The 14,005-nt window shown below is 37.5% G+C and overlaps 1 protein-coding gene across 2 annotated transcripts in view; it reads left to right on the forward strand.

Annotated features, from left to right (window-relative positions):
• LOC127964064 (nuclear receptor corepressor 2) overlaps positions 1 to 14,005 on the forward strand; it is a 116,895-nt gene that overhangs the window by 67,090 nt on the left and 35,800 nt on the right. For both annotated transcript variants that reach the window (XM_052564214.1, XM_052564215.1), the window contains exons 9-17: positions 1,824 to 1,890; positions 2,189 to 2,361; positions 2,451 to 2,541; positions 3,507 to 3,685; positions 4,857 to 4,911; positions 5,054 to 5,152; positions 6,908 to 7,035; positions 8,078 to 8,235; positions 13,048 to 13,110. In XM_052564214.1, coding sequence (XP_052420174.1) covers positions 1,824 to 1,890; positions 2,189 to 2,361; positions 2,451 to 2,541; positions 3,507 to 3,685; positions 4,857 to 4,911; positions 5,054 to 5,152; positions 6,908 to 7,035; positions 8,078 to 8,235; positions 13,048 to 13,110 — 1,013 coding nt within the window. The remainder of the gene's footprint in view (positions 1 to 1,823; positions 1,891 to 2,188; positions 2,362 to 2,450; positions 2,542 to 3,506; positions 3,686 to 4,856; positions 4,912 to 5,053; positions 5,153 to 6,907; positions 7,036 to 8,077; positions 8,236 to 13,047; positions 13,111 to 14,005) is intronic.

Genomic DNA, 14,005 nt, shown 5'->3' on the forward strand with positions numbered 1-14,005 from the left:
TCTTATTTATTTGTTCTACTGTAGTTTTTGTCTTGTAATTAGTTTCTTGTCAGTTCACTTGTCTTAAGTGAGCTTGAGTTTTTTGGTGATGCTGACAGAGATGTTAAGAATTGTGAATTTTCTATCGTACCACCAATTTAGATTTTTGAAGACCATATTTAAAGTAAAAATAACTAGGCCTATATTGTGATTATTGTTACTGGCAAATAAAATTACTCATTGTGATATAAGCTTTTGGTCATAATGCCTACCCCTATTAGAGCCCAATAAATATTCTAATATTACAGTTTCTTAAATGTTTGTTAATTTAGTCCCTCCCTTTTAGAATTTGTTTCATCATCTTTTATGGTAAATTTTGGTTCTCAGCACTGTGCATAATGCAGCTTAAGACTATTTTGACTATTATTGAAATATTATGATTTTGACTACACAGAGAAACACAATGGATGATTATCGATGATTGATTAATTGTCAAAAAGACAATGAAAAAAGACCGTATATAAATGCATCATCATTTATTCATAATGTACAAATTATGCCTTTAATGTGATTTAAACTTTAAAAGTACATTCAAATAGAAACGACAGAAAGTTATTCAACATGGAAAGCAATAGAAATGTAGTAACTCCAGGGACAACAGATGAAAAATAGCCTTTTGGCTAATTCTTGTGCATTTACTGTAATGTTAATTAATGTACACTGTCCCGGTCAAATAAATAAATAAAGTAAAGAGGCGTGTTCAGTGGTCATTAAAATGATCTCAAATGTATGGCACGCTCTCTTTTATCAAATGATCATCATCACATCTATTCATTTTATAATCCTGCTACTAGCATTTTATTCAAACTAGAAAGTGTGTTTTTGTTGTTGTTGTTGTTATGAGTGGCATTTGCACATCCAATCTTACCAGTGACTGCGCCGCTGCAATAAACACATTTTGCAGCATTAAGGTTAACTATTAATTGATCAAGCAATGTGGAGTTTTGCGTAAGGATGGAAAAGTTTGCAGATTTCACCTGGGTTCAAATTAGTCAGATTTGCTGTGATAATCACCAGAAAGCTGCTGAGTTAGAAAGCATCTTTGGTGTGAGCTGTACTGTGACAGTGGATCTGCTTTTGCAAGTGTGATTACACCTTCATTTATTGTGGTTAACAAAACCCTTACTTCCGGTCATTCCGTGGTGTTTTTGGTCATTTGGCCTCACAATTCACAGACATGCAAAAATGTGTTTGAGAAAGATATAATATGTATTTCAGCTGTTCTTTGATCACACACAATTGAGGGTTTTGTTCTCAGGAGTCTTTTATCAACCTGAGCAGCACCAGTGGGAAATATTTGTGTAATAGTTGATGTGTGGGTAGATCATGGGCGTTGGGCTGCATTCTAGGTTCCAGTGCGTCTCGCACAGCAGCTAATCTTGCTGGCCATCTGGTGTGTAATGCAGTGCCACCTCTGTACCTATACACTTAATCTCACTTGCACAAGTACAAACATAAACCACTGACTCAAAGAGATCCTGCCAAGTGTACCAGTGTCTCATCAAATGCAGATGATGCCAGGCCGATTTCCCCTCGACATATAGGCATAAATATACAGTTTGTGCAAAGTGCTGGAAGAGAAGACCCTTTTGTAGGATTTTTTGAAGGAGGGAGCCAAGTCATATCTAGGGTCCTAGACCTTTGCAAAATTTGTTTGCCTTTGCTTTCTCTTGCACAAAAGCTCACTGATGCATACACTTGGTTTCTCTTGTATATGCAAAGATGCACCACATCTGAAGTTTAGAGGTAGCATTTTGTGCTGATTATGTATTCCTGTTTTACAGAAATCAGGCAATGAGGAAGAAGCTTATTCTGTATTTCAAAAGAAGAAATCATGCTCGCAAACAGTGGGTAAGTGATAGCACTCAAATGAACAGATAAAAACACAGCTTGCAGTGCCTGAATATTGAGCACATTTGTTTATTCAGTACTAGGCCAACTAGGATAGCCTTCCATAGGATCCCGATGAGGATTTTAATGTTAGGAAAGTGTGTAGTTATTGAATAGTGCGGTGGTTAAAAACTAGATCGGAACTGTTAGCTTTTAGTAATTACTTTCATTCTTATGTTTCCTCTCTTGGTGAATTCACTGCAGCATATCATTTTAATACTTTTATATTCACCCTTTATGTTCTGACTTGTGTGCTCAGGAGCAGAAATTCTGCCAGCGCTACGACCAGCTAATGGAGGCCTGGGAGAAGAAAGTTGAGCGCATTGAGAGTAACCCACGCCGCAGAGCCAAAGAGAGCAAAGTGCGGGAGTATTACGAAAAACAGTTTCCTGAGATCCGCAAACAGAGGGAGCTGCAGGAGCGCATGCAGAAGTGAGTGGCCCTGAACTTCGGAGACATCTGCATGATCGTGTGGTTTCATAAGTGTATTTATATCTGTATTTATATGTGTTTCTCTACAGTAGAGTGGCTCAGCGAGGTGGGGGTTTGGCCTCAGCAGCCCGCAGCGAACATGAGGTTTCTGAGATCATCGATGGCATCTCGGAGCAAGAGGTAGGGGTGCTGTTGGCATTCATGCATTGTTTCCTGTACTGCTTCTCAGTCCCAAATCTACAGCACCATGGAACAGCACATTTGACCATGTTGTGAGCTTTAAAAATATTGTAGCATGAATTAATGTCAAGAAACATCTCTTCATATTGTGTTTTGCATTCAAAACATTAATTATTGAACGATTAACTCACATACAGTGAACTTTTAATGAATCAGCTCACAAGTTAGCCGTCTGAAATCATCTGAATCATTCACTGAATGAACTTTGTGATTATTTGAATGAAGCAAAAACTGTTTTGTGGAATCATTATCACAGACATTATCACAGACTGTCTGTTTATATGACAACATATAGTTAAAGATATGCATTTGCAGCATTTTTTGGCTAATAAAATATCAGTCAAATCATATATTATACACTACCTTTTATATATTTTGAGTTAGTAAGATCTTTTTTAAGAAATAATTTTATTTAGCATGGATGCATTAAATTAAGTGACAGCAAAAAAAATATTTTACAAAATACTATCAAAATCAAACAAATGAGACTTTGTAAAAACATTGTAAAAGTCTCACCAAACATGGACAGTTGTGTATATGTTACCAAAACTGCAATAACAATTCTGGAGAAAAACGTTGCTAGACTGAATAGATAAGTCTACTCCTGAATGTAAAAGGATTGTTTATGTGTCTGTCTGGAAAAAGTGCACAAATATCAAAGTGGCTTCACAACTAATGGTCTCTTACACAACAAGTAGGGTTTTGTGGCTGATGCACTTCCTAAACACAGACATAAGATTCAGTGGCCACATATTTGCTGACTGTCTCTGCCTTGCTTTTGGCTTTACTGTTTCTCGGTTTCTTGTCGCATATTTATTTTCATTTCATGTTTTGTGACTGCATCTTCCTCTCTCTCTCTCTCTCTCTCTCTCTCTCTCTCTCTCTCTCTTTCTCTCTCACTGCAGAACTCAGAGAAGCAGATGCGTCAGTTAGCTGTGATTCCTCCCATGCTGTTTGATGCCGAGCAGCAGAGGATAAAGTTCATCAACATGAATGGGCTGATGGACGATCCCATGAAGGTCTACAAAGACAGACAGGTCATGAACATGTGGAGTGAACAGGAGAAGGACACTTTCCGTGAGAAGTACGTTCTGTCCTCTTTGCATTGATGTGCATGTTGATTCTGCGTGAAGTAATGAGGAGTTCTGAAATTGGTTCTAAAATGTATCAGCGTGTGGTTTAGAAACGCTCTCCTGGTTTTCGAGAGCTCAGCAGTTTGTGTGCATGTGGTGGTGTCGATAGGTGGCTAGTGGTGCAGCACTAGGTGAAACGTGAACTGCTGAAATCTACATCTCTGTGCTGATGCTGATGTAAGCACGACTGCTCGAATACACATCTCCAGTTCTCTACAGTCAAACTAAAACGATCATGCAACTGAAATAAACATGCAGTTTTAGAATGACCACAGGCTCTTAAGCTTTAAAAGTGCTTTCAGACAGAAGCTGTTAGTCAAACATTTTAGATTCAAGGTCATTATCAATTACCCTGAGTACAAAATGTAAGATGAAAAGAACAAAATGTAATGTATTAAGGTTACTTTAGCAATATTTAGCCGGCAAAAAGCTACATTTGTCTGTTGATAGTAGTCAATTTCAAACCAAACGGTCAACATTTTAAATTGTCACATAAAATTCCCAGCTGCATAGATTCCTATTGAAATGACTGGATTTTACCTGCAAATACTTTAGAGGGTTGAAATGATTTATTAGCGCTCCTCTGATTGCAAATTTTGGTTGATTGTGTCAGCATCGATTTTGTACATAATATGAATAGGTCACAACAGGTCAACATGTCAGCTGTGTGAACGCACTTAACTTTAACCAAAAAGGATGCTAGAGAAAATTAGTTTTTTCGAGCAGTGGTGTCTTGTTGCCAAAGAAATTAAGTTGACTGGTTTACCACCTGTAAATACGACCTAATACGATTTTTTAAATTTATTTAGTTAAAAGCTTTTTTGGTGTTTTGCTAAATAAGAAATACACTTCAGTGCATCACTACTAAAACTGTGTCATATTGGTTTGAGTGGCAGAGGCTTTGTAAAGTTCTGGACCATGACGCAGAGGTCAGCAGCAATAGGAAGTGAGAGAGAGATGTTGTCTAGTCTAGTTCTTAAGCATGAGCCAATGAGGAACTTTACCAGAGAAATCAACACATTCTAAAGAAATCCGCTTCACAGAAGTCACCTAAAGACGATCATACAGCATTTGAACTTTGTGTTTGCTCTGTATAACAGCTCCTCCTCTCCCTCATTGCAGGTTTATCCAGCACCCAAAAAACTTTGCCCTGATAGCCTCCTTTCTGGAGAGAAAGGTATACACCTGCGTCTTTATTAATACCATGCTCTTCATCGCATTGTTTGCACTGCAGGCGGTGTGCATGAAACTGATCAGAGTGTATGAGCAGAACGAGGAAGGTTTGAAGTGTGTGTGTGTGTGTGTGTGTCTGCTCACAGACAGTGGCTGAGTGTGTCCTGTTCTACTACCTGACTAAGAAGAATGAGAACTACAAGAACATTGTTCGCAGGAGCTACCGTCGCCGAGGCAGGAGCCAGGTGAGCGTGAGACTACATCTCCCAGCATGCCCTTTGACATTTTAATGCGGCGTTTCATTTAAAGTTGAGTGAGAGAGATTCCTACTTGGAAAATGTTGTTTAAAGAAACACAAAGCCAGTGCTGTAATTTATTTTGAGGTGAGTGATTATCAACAGAGAAGAAAATGTAAGCTTTTTTTATACATTATCAACAGGCTTATTAAAGTCCAGCCTTTTTGCATGTCATCTCCAACAGCTCTGCAAAATCAGTAGTAAGTTTCTGCAAGCGTTGAAATTGAAAGTCCTCCATCAAGTGGTTTCCTTTTGGTGGAAAGCTGGAATTCCGACTTTCCGAGTTGAATGGAACGCAGCATAAGATCTGAAAACTTTCAAGGATGTTGACAATGGCATTATGCTACATTAAATTATATTAACATTGTTTATTTGCTTGTGGATCTGTCCCCTCATTTACAGCACATACCTCATGATTATAGTGTTTAAAGTCGTGGTGTGATTTTGGCTTTTCTTTTTAATGAGAGTGTGTTATTAAAAATAAATCAGCATAATTCTAATGAGTATCACAGGCGCACTCCTCAAAGTGAGCTCAAACCATATGAAGTAATTATCTAGCTCTGTGCCCTGTTGGAGTCTGCAGTGATTCTTTCCTGATCTTACACACTCATTAATTTCTGTATGTGTGTGTGAGGATGATCACGCACACAGAGAGAGTCACGGAACTGTTGCATCGTGAATGTATGAAATGTCTGTGTTTTGTTTTAAAGCACGAGAGCATGAGGTGAAGTTGTTAGAAAGAGAGCTCTGTGTGTGTGTGTGTGTTTGTGCACTGCCTGCAATAATAGCAGGCTCAATAAAAGCTGATAGAATAATGAGCCCAGAGCTCAAACACATTTGTTTTACTGGTCTTTTGCTGCTGGAGCGGTTCTGCTCAGGTCATTAAATATCGCCTGATCTTAATGGGTTCGCATTAAAACGCTCTCAGCCAGTGCCACAAACACAGAAAACGAGGGATACAGTGGGATGAGCCTGACGGGTGAAAGAAAGCATGAACAAAAGGGAGACAGAAAAACAGAAAGCCAGTTATTGTTTGGATGAGTGCATCTGTATATGTGTGTTTAACTGTGCATGAATAACTGAGTGTGTGTGGATGCAGACATGTTTAATTTTACCGTTTCAGAGAAGAAAAAACATTTTATTACATTTATTTTGGAATCAGTTGGTTTGCATGGAAGAAAATTTTGCTGAAAGTGAATCCTGTATTGTGACTATCCTCGTATGTGTGTGCGTAAGGTTATACGAGGTGCCGTCTGTCAAAATGAAAAGCTCTGAGGCAGAATCGGATCATGGAGATGTTGAGATTCCTGCACTCTTTCACTTCATTGATCTGTCCGTCGTCTGTCCCCTCAGATTATGTCTGTGTCCCCCTCCCCCTTCATCCTTCTGTCATCCATAATTCCCTCTTGTAGTAGTTGTAGTGGTGCATACTCTCTCTTTCCTGACTAAAATAGATGGTTTATGGTGCCTCATAATTCAAAATGGACTTCTTATGTGAAGGAAACCCCAGACACATAGAAGTGAGGCCTGGGTGATATTATTTTAATGATTATTAGTTGTTGTTTTTTGCCCCTTACAAAGAAATTTATAGAACAATGTCCTGGTTCTAGGGTGTCATAGATACATTTTTTTACAACTTAATCAGGATTGTGGTGTTTTTTTACTGGTTTTAATTTGCTGTCTTTTGATTGGCTGCATTCACAGAATAATCAACAGGCACAGCAACAGGTGAACCGCAACAATCAGGAAGAGAAAGACGAGAAGGAGAAAGAAAAGGAGGGAGACCATGAGGAGGACAAAGCAGAGGGAGATGAGAAAGAGGACGGCATGAAGTGAGTATCTTTCTCTCTTTTCCTTGCATCTTCTCTCATCAAATGCTTTGAACCTGTGGCTTTACAGCTTGTTTTTCTCTGTGATTCAGCTTAAACAGCAAAGGCACAGTTATGTAACTGGCAGGTGGAAAAAGTATTCTGCTGACTTGCCACTCAGTGCTCGTGCTAAAGTCCTCTGATTCAGAGCACTTTTAAGCAGTTTGGAGTTTACAGACTTTAGGATAGAACTGTGGTCATGATACCAAAATTGTAGTTGTCAATACCAGATTTTTTTTTTTTTTATATATACACTTTTAAATTAAATTAATATTAAAATTATGAATAGCAAAAAAGACCGGGTTTCTCTTTTTCTTTTTAGTATGGTTATTTGATTAATATTACCAACATAATAGACTGGTCCATGTGGGAACACAGCATTTAGATTTCACTGAATATAGCTGTGCACAGATTCTGGTTCTCTATCATTTCAGCCTAATTTAGTGAGTTGTTAGTTTCTGTCACTCACAGGTGCACACTATATTAAAATACTCTAGGGAAGTACAGGTAACAATGTATTAATCTAAACTAAACCTGTGCAGTCAGCAGTACTGCAGGGTGTGATTAGAGCACATTAGCACTGGCCCGAATACACAGGCCTCAGTATATGCCTCAGCATGGCCAGCTATACATTAAATGAGTGTATTAAGCCAAGTCTGTGCGTTTCTCTGATTTCTCCCCCATGATCCTCACAACCTGCGGGCACAGCTGCTGCTCCTATATTTAGTACTGTATCTGCAAGATGGATATTGTGCAGGTAAGATAAATGAGGGTCTGCTCATGCCACAGCCACTTCCTGACGCTGTGCTGTACAGCTGAAAGGGAATACACTAGCGAGTGAGCCAGCATTTGCACAGTGTTTTCACATTCATATAGGGCTTTTTTAGGTTGTGTGTGTTATCGGTTATCTATCTGTCTGTCTCATAATCAAACATGATGTATGAGTAATTTTGCTGTGATAAGAGCTTGTTTCGACTATGATAATGATACGTTTTTGTTCTTGCAGAGATGACACCTCTGGTGAGGATGGAGAGGAGAAAGAGCCTCCTGTAACCGCTAAAGGCAGGCGGACCGCAAACAGCCGCGGTCACCGGAAAGGACGAGTCACTCGCTCTATGACCAACGAGCAGGAAGAGAACACTTCACCACTAAGCAGTGAGCTGGGTAAGCAAACACTTGCATACCATTTACTTTTTTTGTGGGTCTCTGAGGTCATGTTCAAATGAGTTCTTTGTTTTGCTCTGCAAATTAACCATGCACAACCTTTTATTGTATAACATTGTCCCACTTATAGTTTTATAACTTCCCTTTTCTGTTTTCCCTAAATCTGAGGACATTTTAACTGCAATATCAACAGAACAAGAATGATCCCAATAATGAAATGCTGTACAAATACTTTGATGGTTGAGTAGAAACCATCTGTCCCCAGTGTCACAGTGTTCCCTGGTTTTACGATGAGAAGGCAATTCATTTTCTGAAATGCACTTTTTCATGATGTTTAGCGCTCATCTAGCTTGGCTAAGAATGTTCTTGAACTTATGTTGATTGTGCTTCAGTCAAAAACATCCCCTATACTTCAGCATGAGGGTCAAAACAGTGCCTGTGGCAGCTCTTGAACTTTTACTAATGTCACAAGAGCTTGAGTCATTTTCATAAGTCACTTTACCTTGAGTTTCTGTCTTTGCCTGTTTGTGCTTTTTGTTTGGTTTAGTTTTAAGTAATTTAAAGTATGGATATGAATTTGCAACTAGGGTTGCACCAATATGATTTATTTTTTACCAATACTGATTTTAACAAACAACTATTGGCCAATTTTGATACCGACATTGGTCAGTTGTATAAAGCAGGGCTTTAAACGAGAGAAAAAACAAATATTGTTTCACTACGAGCAGAATCAGTATTTGAAAGTTTCTGTTCCTGTGTTCCTCTGAGTAGAAAACATTCCAGTTAAGAATGTTATTTTTTTACTTTTTCTTTGCCAATAATAAATAATAATAATAATAATAATAATAATAATAATAATAATAATAATAATAAAGTACTCAAAGAAAATCATAAAGACAATCTTGAATGATCTCTCTTAGTCATAGCCAATACAGCATCTTCTTTTATAGATTTACAAAAGAAAAAAGTCAACGCAATAAAACCATACAAAAAGTTTCAACATATGTAAATAAAATTTCCGTATGGAAAAAGTGTTAATTTTGAAAGACAAAAACTATTTCAGGAATAATGTAGTATTAATGTAGGCTAAAATAATGGTAAATAAAAGCAAAATGACCAACACAATTAGCCTATTTTAGTTCCCTTGTCTCCACAGCAAATCTTCTAAAGTTGTATTTAGGCTAAATATAAGCATCAAGCCAAAACAAATTAATTTAAAAAGGAAACTGAAGCCTACCTCTCTCATTATGCACGAATCCAAATGTTTACATATTTGCGAAGTATCTGGATGCTAACCTATTATTTATTATGTAAACTATAGGCATCATTCTTCATTTGCATTATCGACATAAAACATCATCCTTCACATATGGGCGATATCAGCATTGAGCTGCTGGTCACACTGAACTAGAGCTGTACGATATGGACAAAAAACCCATCACGATTTTTTGATCAATTTTTCGCGATTTCGATTTAAATCATGATTTTGACACACACAGGCATGCTTTACAGTCATAAATGCATTCAGTATACATTTGAAACATATTTCCAAAAGAAAACCAATGAGAGCTTTATCAAAAAGTTGTAACATGTCTCTAGAACAGACTTAAGTCAAAATAATCACTAAGTAAAGATGTCAAACAAAATCTAGACATATGGCAAAAAATTATAATAAATAAAATAAAACCCGTGCTCAGATACGCGCTGCCTTAAAACGTGTCTCCTCTCGCTCAACCTGTGTCCTGTGCACTCACAACTCTCTCTGTGCTCATGCGCAAGATATTAAATCTTTTTGCACATTTCTATTTATAACCTTTTCTGTTCTCATCTTTTTGCTGCATGCAATGTGAACGTTCTGTTCCGTTAACATGGGCTCAAAAAAAAGGCTACACATCACAGACAGAGTGTGTGAACCTGGAGTTAGGCATATGCCCAGTCTGCTCTGTTCTTGTGCTCTGCATTAGGTGCGCTGCATCCTGATTGGTTCAGATAACATACTGCAGGAGGTCGGGCTGTGGAAAATCATGCTATAAAGCGATTAAAAAATTGCGCACACTCAAATTGCGATTTTATTTCGATTTCAATTAATCGCACAGCCCTACACTGAACGGCACAGACTGTACTACTACAGACTATTTAAATTGAGCAATGCAACATTTTATGTTTCTTTAACTGTATTTTATTTTGACAAGGAACAGGGTGCAATACCAAATTTGTTGTATGTGCGTGTGAGGCACCGACGTGATCACTGCATTGTTTTCCCAACTGTTACTAACAATTTATGGTCATAACCAATGCTGGTTTGTCATACGGATAGAAGCAAAACATCATTAAATACTGTAAAGCTTTTGTAAAATAAAGAAAACTGCTTTCTGCCTCTTGTTTTTGTCTGTTAACCTCAGAGTGTGTTATAATTATACAAAACTCAGCATTTTTTTTTTTTTTCGTTTCAAACAAAAAGATGCATATTACCTGCCATTCATTTTCACTTAAATGTAGGCCTAATGCTTGGCGGTTCATGACGTGTCCTCGGATAAATTCTAATGCCAGGGAATTGCCATTGCTCCTTACCTATGATGAATTTACAGCTGAGTGCGGGCATTTCACTCGTTGGTTGTGTCAGTGTCACCTTTGGATTTGGCCGTACTATGCTGTCTGAAAAACTATATTTTGTAAAGATTTTTGTTTTGGCAAGTATTTAATTATTTTGCCCAGAGAAATTATTGGATTATGCAACAAACATGCAACTCGTTGTCGACTACCTCTTGCATTTTATTTATTGATTGGTTGATTTTATTCCATGATTTGTTACAAAACATAGTTTTATACCAGTCAGATGTGTCAGATTTAGGCCCAAACCCAATTCTTATTTATACCCCTTCAGGACTTCACCAATTTCTAATTATTGAAGGGGACTAGACCTTTTTTTGGGGTTTTTTTTTTTACTAACAGTTCTTTGAATAACATGGCCGTAAACATGAACACATGATTGAATGTAACATAAAACAAATTATTACTCTTCATTAAAATCTTTATTAATGCCAATAATGCTTACATTTATGGGTTTTATTGTTCACTCGTGCAGCTGTGTTGCCCCTATTTCAGGTTTATGCTGAGATAATTCATACCCCTTCGTATTAAACTTGTGTATTAAATTCAGTGTACACAGACTGAAGTAGTTTAAGTCTTTGGTTCTTTTAATTGTGATGATATTGGCTCAAATTTAACAAAAACCCACCAATTCACTATCTCAACAAATTAGGATATGGTGACATGCCAATAAACTAATCAACTCAAAACACCTGCAAAGGTTTCCTGAGCCTCCAAAATGGTCTCTCAATTTGTTTCACTTGGCTACACAAACATGGGGAAGACTGCTGATCTGACAGTGGTCCAGAAGACAATCATTGACACCCTTCACAAGGAGGGTAAGCCACAAACATTCATTGCCAAATAAGCTGACTGCTCAAAGAGTGCTGTATCCAAGCATGTTAACAGAAAGTTTAGTGGAAGGAAGAAGTGTGGAAGAAAAAGATGCACAACCAAGTGAGAAAACCGCAGCTTTATGAGGATTGTCAAGCAAAATCGATTCAAGAATTTGAGTGAACTTCACAAGGAATGGACTGAGGCTGAAGTGAAGGCATCAAGAGCCATCTGGCTCCATTTGTCGTATTCCGCTTCTTAAGCCACTCCTGAACCACAGACAATGTCAGAGACATCTTACCTGGGTTAAGGAGAAGAGGAACTGGACTGTTGCCCAGTGGTCCAAAGTCCTCTTTTCAGATGAGAGCAAGTTTTGTTTTTAATTTGGAAACCATGGTCCTAGAGTCTGGAGGAAGGGTGGAGAAGCTCATAGCCCAGGTTGCTTGAAGTGTTAAGTTCAGTAAGTTTCCACAGTCTGTGAAGATTTGGGGTGCAATGTCATCTGCTGGTGTTGGACCATTGTGTTTTTTGAAAACCAAAGTCACTGTACCCGTTTTCCAAAAATTTTTGGAGCACTTCCTTCTGCAGGCCAGCTTTTTGAAGATGCTGATTTCATTTTCCAGCAGGATTTGGCACCTGCCCACACTGCCAAAAGCACCAAAGGTGGGTTAAATGACCATGCTGTTGGTGTGCTTGACTGGCCAGCAAACTTAACAGACCTGAACCCCATAGATAATCTATGTGGCATTGTCAAGAGGAAAATGAGAAACAAGAGACCAAAAAATGCAGATGAGCAGAAGGCCACTGTCAAAGAAACCTGGGCTTCTATACCACCTCAGCAGTGCCATAAACTGATCACCTCCATGCCACACTGACATGAGGCAGTAATTAAAGCAAAAGGAGCCCCTACCAAGAATTGAGTATGTGTACAGTAAGAGAACATATTTTCCAGAAGGCCAACAATTCACTAAAAATGTTTATTTTTGTTCTGTCTTATGAAGTATTCTAATTTGTTGAGATTGAATTGGTGGATTTTTGTTAAATGTGAGCCAAAATCATCACAATTAAAAAAAAACAAAGATTTAAACTACTTCAATCTGTGTGCATTGAATTTAATACAAGAGTTTCACAATGTGAGTTGAATTACTGAAACTAATGATCTTTTCCACAACATTCTAATTTATTAAGATGCATCTGTATATGTAACTATTTTATTGAAACAGTTTTGGAGATTTTGATCTCTTCTACTTGTGTAGATAGAAGCTGCACTTACAAACCGAAACCGAAAACTGCAACCTGGGTTGTTACCAAGATGGACGCTGAATTTCATTATAGAGACTTCGTTATTATTTCATGTTATATGACATTCTTCTTCTCTCTACATTTTAGCTAATCTGGAGATGAATGAAAGTTCTCGCTGGACTGAAGAGGAGATGGAGACCGCAAAGAAAGGTCAGAACCCATGTTTGGTATTTTGTCACTACTGCATTTATTGAATAGACAGTATTCTCAGTCAGTGTTGATGTAATGCATTATTAAGTAACGCTTTACTGTAATTAAATTACATATCCACTGAAAAAGTAAGGGATTACTGTAATTTAATTACAGTTACTTATAAAGTACTTGCGTTACATGCAGTAAATAATTTCAACAGTTCTAAAATCAATATTGAATTTGAAATCTAAATTGACCATCTAAAGATAAAATTGAATGCAGCGTCTTTAACCCTCTGCGCGCCAGCGTGTTCACTTTCAATTTTTCCTGATTCACAGAGTAACCTTAAATACTCTGATACAGAGAAGACTAAAATCTATTGAATCTAAAAAGGGCCTACATTTATTTGTGTACACTGACAATAACAACAAAACACTGCTTTTGCAAAATAAACAAAACAAACAGGGTCCACTTTCTGCCGTCTAGGTCTCAGTGAGCAACTTTCTACACGTCACAAACTCAGCGAAATTTGACACAGACATGAGAAATATGTCTATAGAATGCTTGTCTACTTTTAAATGAACAAATAACACAACAAAATATATATCTGATTATGTAATGCATATGAAACTAAAGTGAGGTACAGTCTTTCCCGTGTCTGAGTTTGAAGTGTCTTATTTTAAATAAACAAATTCAAATTGAAAGCAAATATAATCTGATTATGCAATCCGAATGAAACTAAAGTGAGGCACAGTCTTTCCTGCATCTGAAAATTTAAAGCGTCTACTTTTAAATTGAACAAATTTAGATCGAAAACAAATATTCTCAGATTATGTAATCCGTAGCGAGGTACAGTCTTTCAGGTATCTGAGTTTGAAGTCTTTAACTATTTTTAAGCTTTTTTGTTGTTTTT

This window comes from Carassius gibelio, chromosome B8 (genome assembly GCF_023724105.1).
Source record: "Carassius gibelio isolate Cgi1373 ecotype wild population from Czech Republic chromosome B8, carGib1.2-hapl.c, whole genome shotgun sequence".
NCBI lineage: Eukaryota > Metazoa > Chordata > Actinopteri > Cypriniformes > Cyprinidae > Carassius > Carassius gibelio.